Genomic DNA, 5,432 nt, shown 5'->3' on the forward strand with positions numbered 1-5,432 from the left:
AGAGGTCGAGCCTCGTGCTTAAATACTAAAATAAAACCCTAAAAGTCGGTTTAAAACGAAAAAAGAAAAGTTGCTTCGGGTACGGGATCGGTCGATCCAAAATGTGGATCAGCTGATCCAGGATGTTTTTTCTGTGTTTGCTTCATCTGCTTGCTAGTCCGAACGGTCTTCACCAAAATGGCTCCAGATGCTGGTTTTCATCCCCAAAACATTCAGTTTCCTTCAAAAGCAACCTAGAACATGTACAAACTCATAAAATACTAAAAAGACTCTAAAAGCACACTTTGACTCAATAAAAGACTCAAAACAAACCTAAAAACTATGGAAAAAAACCTATAAAATACAGACACATCAATTATTTAGACCTATCTTTTGAGATTGATCGAAATATTATGTCATTATTTAGAATAAATAGTAGAAAACTTGTTAGGATTATACAGTTGTTGTAAATTTAATATATTTATATATATATATATAAATACTGAATTCAGTCAAAAAAAAATATATGTCCTATTAATATCTGGATTACGGATTAAAATTCATATGAGATAATTTTGTTTTTTTTTGTTTTGTTAGAAATACAAAGTTGTGTTATGTATCCTCAAAGAGATTTACTATGCTTTATTTTTGGTAAAAGTACTGAAATGGATATTTCGGATAAAGTAAATGTTACAAAAAAAAGTATCAAGTTTTAAATCAAAATAATTTAAGCAATTTTCGAGATTGCAACGCAATGATTCCACATGTCGTCCCTCTTGTTCAAATATAGTGTTTCACGGGAAATTAAGGCTGGTCTGTCAGCAATATATATAATGAGAGTATCATGACACAATTTTCCTTCTTGAACAAGATCGTGGCAGCAAGAATCATTGATGGTTGCATTTCCAAAAACAATGGCGACTATATTCAAGGCACAGTGAGGAGAGATTTAACAAGACAAGTGTCCCATAACGATTTTGCTTCAGATTCGTCGACCGAAAATACAGGAACAAAGGCGCAAAACAAGGCTACAACATTGAATAGCATAGCAACCTGAGCCATATGTGGTTATACGTGAAATTTACCAACTATTATTTCTTATATGAAAAGAATGTAAGGATGTGTGTTTTGTATATGATATTATAGACACAAAGCTACATTAGTTATTTATATGTAATTGAAAACCCAACTTAACTATCATAACATACTACAAAACTAAAAAAAATTAATGAGAAAGTGTTTATTTACTTGACAAATAAATACACTATGAGCGTTTAAATTTCTCTTTTAAATTATTGTTTATAAAATTATAATGACAAATTTAATACAAGTAAAGATATCTTGTTTAAATGGAAAACGTTGTAATTTTGTTTTAAATCCTCAAAATTCTCAGCCAAATTTTTGAATATGAGATTATAACTAACTGAAATATATCAACCTAGTTTTTGGTATTTTGACATACAAATAGATTTTATTTTTAATGTATAAAAACTCTAAGTCAAACTAATAAAGTACTTATCTAAATGACAAAGAAATGCCACTAGTATGTTTCTATTACAGTATTTCAATATATATAAAAAAAAAATCTGAGATTCACTAAAGCTGTATATATAAAATGTGCAACATCTTTTTTTACATAAATAAAAAGGTTGTAACCTTATTGATAAGTTTGTAAAAAATAAAAATATTATAGGTCGATAACTAATAATTACAAAAAGGAATTTTTCTTAAATTAGAGAAAATATTTCCTTAAAATAGATGTCTAAAACTGTTTAAAGGGTCCCTCATTAAAGAGAATAGAAAGAAAATTTGATAATCAAATTAAGAAATAAAAAAACATAGATATATAAATTATGTCATGCGAGTGAGGTTAATGGTTATGTGGACTATATTTTCATTGTCAACCTAATCCACTTGTGGGTAAGGACTCTAATCAAATTTTATCCCTAGTAATCTATGGTTAAAATACTAATATATAAATATCATTTTTACATGATTTAATCTATAGTTTATTCGAATGTTCCAAACCTCTTTATGTTCGAAATTAAAATTGAAATTTTTTACGCTTTGCTAATCAATTTTGTAATTCTTCTAATATTTTTATTTGAGGAATTGGAGCCAAGCATAAAGATAAAAAAATTATATATTTACCTATCTCTTGAGATTGACCAAATAATATATCATTATTTAGACCTATCTTTTGAGATTGATCGAAATAATATGTCATTATTTAGAATAAATTGTAGAATACTTGTTAGGATTATACAGTTGTTGCAAATTTAATATTTATATATATATAAAAATTGAATTCAGCAAAAAAAAAAAATATGTCCTATTAGTATCTGGATTACAGATTAAAATTCATATGAGATAATTTTATCTTTTTTGTTTTGTTAGAAATACAAAGTTGTGTTATTTATCATCAAAGAGATTTACTTTGCTTTATTTTTTGTTAAAATACTGAAATGGATATTTCAGATAAAGCAAATGTTACAACAAAAGTATCAAATTTTAAATCAAAATAATTTAAGCAGTTTTCGAGATTGCAATGCAATGATTCCACATGTCGTCCCTCTTCTTCAAATATAGTGTTTCACGGGCAAATAAGGTTGGTCTATCAGCAATATATCTAATGAGAGTATCTTGACACACTTTTCCTTCTTGAACAAGATCGTGGCAGCAAGAATCATTGATGGTTGCATTTCCAAAAACAACGGCGACTATATTCAAGGCACAGTGAGGAGAGATTTTGACAAGACAAGTATCCCATAATGATTTTGCTTCAGATTCGTTGACCGAAAATACAGGAACAAAGGCGCAAACCACAGCTACAAAAATGAATGGCATAGCAACCTGAGAGGTAAATTTAGCCATATGAGCATATACGTGAAATTTACCGACTATTATTTCTTATATGAAAAGAATGTAAGGATGTGTGTTTTGTATTTGATATTATATACACAAAGCTACATAAGCTATTTATATGTAATTGAAAACCCGACGTAACTATCATAACATACTACAAAACTGAAAAAAATTAATGAGAAAGAGTTTATTTTCTTGATAAATAAATACACTATGAGCGTTTAAATTTCTCTTTTGAATTATTTTTTTTGAAATTATAATGACAAATTTAATACAAGTAAAGATATCTTGTTTAAATGGAGAATGTTATAATTTTGTTTTAAATCATCAAAATTCTAAGCCAAATTTTTGAATATGAGATTCTAACTAACTGAAATATATCAACCTAGTTTTTGGTATTTTGACATACAAATAGATTTTATTTTTAATGTATAAAAACTCTAAGTCAAACTAATAAAGTACTTATCTAAATGACAAAGAAATGCTACTAGTATGTTTCTATTACACTATTTCAATATATATATAAAAAATCTGAGATTCACTAAAGCTGTATATATAAAATGTGCAACATCTTTTTTTACATAAATAAAAAGGTTGTAACGTTATTGATAAGTTTGTAAAAACTGAAAATATTATAGCCGATAACTAATAATTACAAAAAGGAATTTTTCGTAAATTAGAGAAAATATTTCCTGAATATAGATGTATAAAAATGTTTAAAGGATCCCTCATTAAAGAGAATAGAAAGAAAATTTGATAATCAAATTAAGAAACAAAAAAACATAGATATATAAATTATGCCATGCAAGTGAGGTTAATGGTTATGTGGACTATATTTTCATTGTCAACCTAATCCACTTGTGGGTAAGGACTCTAATCAAATTTTAGCCCTAGTAATCTATGGTTATAATACTAATATATAATATCGTTTTTACATGATTTAATCTACAGTTTATTCGAATGTTCCAAACCTCTTTATGTTCCTGTTTCAGTTTCGAAATTAAAATTGAAATTTTTTACGCTTTGCTAATCAATTTTTGTAATTCTTCTAATATTATTATTTGAGGAATTGGAGCCAAGCATAAAGATAAAAAAAATATATATATTTACCTATCTCTTGATATTGACCAAATAATATATCATTATTTAGACCTATCTTTTGAGATTGATCGAAATAATATGTCATTATTTAGAACAAATAGTAGAAAACTTGTTAGGATTATACAGTTGTTGTAAATTTAATATATTTATATATATATATATATATATAAATACTGAATTCAGTCAAAAAAAATATATATGTCCTATTAATATCTGGATTACGGATTAAAATTCATATGAGATAATTTTGTTTTTTTTTGTTTTGTTAGAAATACAAAGTTGTGTTATTTATCCTCAAAGAGATTTACTTTGCTTTATTTTTTGTAAAAGTACTGAAATGGATATTTCGGATAAAGCAAATGTTACAACAAAAGTATGAAGTTTTACATCAAAATAATTTAAACAGTTTTCGAGATTGCAACGCAATGATTCCACATGTCGTCCCTCTTCTTCAAATATAGTGTTTCACGGGCAATTAGGGCTGGTCTGTCAGCAATATATTTAATGAGAGTATCGTGACACAGTTTTCCTTCTTGAACAAGATCGTGGCAGCAAGAATCATTGAAGGGTGCATTTCCAAAAACAACGACAACTATATTCAAGGCACAGTGAGGAGAGATTTTAACAAGACAAGTATCCCATAACGATTTTGCTTCAGATTCGTCGACCGAAAATACAGGAACAAAGGCGCAAACCAAGGCTACAACAATGAATAGCATAGCAACCTGAGAGGTAAATTTAGCCATATGTACTTATACGTGAAATTTACCGACTATTATTTTTATATGAAAAGAATGTAAGGATGTGTGTTTTGTATATGATATTATAGACACAAAGCTACATTAGTTATTTATATGTAATTGAAAACCCAACGTAACTATCATAACATACTACAAAACTAAAAAAAAAATAATGAGAAAGAGTTTATTTACTTGACAAATAAATACGTTATGAGCGTTTAAATTTCCCTTTTAAATTATTGTTTATAAAATTATAATGACAAATTTAATACAAGTAAAGATATCTTGTTTAAATGGAGAACATTGTAATTTTGTTTTAAATCATCAAAATACTAAGCCAAATTTTTGAATATGAGATTATAACTAACTGAAATATATAAAGTATTAAATATATCAAACTATTTTTTGGTATTTTGACATACAAATAGATTTTATTTTTAATGTATAAAAACTCTAAGTCAAACTAATAAAGTTCTTATCTAAATGACAAAGAAATGCCACTAGTATGTTTCTATTACAACATTTCAATATAAAAAAATTCAAAAAAAAATCTGAGATTCACTAAAGTTGTATTTATAAAATGTGCAACATCATTTTTTACATAAATAAAAAGGTTGTAACCTTATTGATAAGTTTGTAAAAATGAAAATATTATAGGTCGATAATTAATAATTACAAAAAGAAATTTTTCATAAATTCATAACCTATGTTAACGTTTTCCATTCCAATTCGCTCGTTTTAAGCTGA

General features: G+C 26.6%; 2 protein-coding genes and 1 pseudogene across 2 annotated transcripts; all 3 read right to left on the minus strand.

The window, feature by feature from the left end:
• LOC104763187 lies at positions 707–1,041 on the minus strand (annotated as a pseudogene).
• On the minus strand, positions 2,506–2,908 carry LOC109130586. The gene has a single exon (XM_019240285.1). The coding sequence runs from the start codon at positions 2,851–2,853 to the stop codon at positions 2,506–2,508; it is 348 nt and encodes a 115-aa protein (XP_019095830.1). The 5' UTR covers positions 2,854–2,908.
• Positions 4,344–4,740, minus strand: LOC104763189. Its single transcript, XM_010486597.1, has one exon. The coding sequence runs from the start codon at positions 4,689–4,691 to the stop codon at positions 4,344–4,346; it is 348 nt and encodes a 115-aa protein (XP_010484899.1). The 5' UTR covers positions 4,692–4,740.

This window comes from Camelina sativa, chromosome 18 (genome assembly GCF_000633955.1).
Source record: "Camelina sativa cultivar DH55 chromosome 18, Cs, whole genome shotgun sequence".
Classification (NCBI taxonomy): Eukaryota; Viridiplantae; Streptophyta; class Magnoliopsida; order Brassicales; family Brassicaceae; genus Camelina; species Camelina sativa.

Bases quoted from the DNA above. Each gene is read 5' to 3' on its own strand.
- LOC109130586 (XM_019240285.1), bottom strand. From the start codon at position 2,853: ATGGCTAAATTTACCTCTCAGGTTGCTATGCCATTCATTTTTGTAGCT.
- LOC104763189 (XM_010486597.1), bottom strand. From the start codon at position 4,691: ATGGCTAAATTTACCTCTCAGGTTGCTATGCTATTCATTGTTGTAGCC.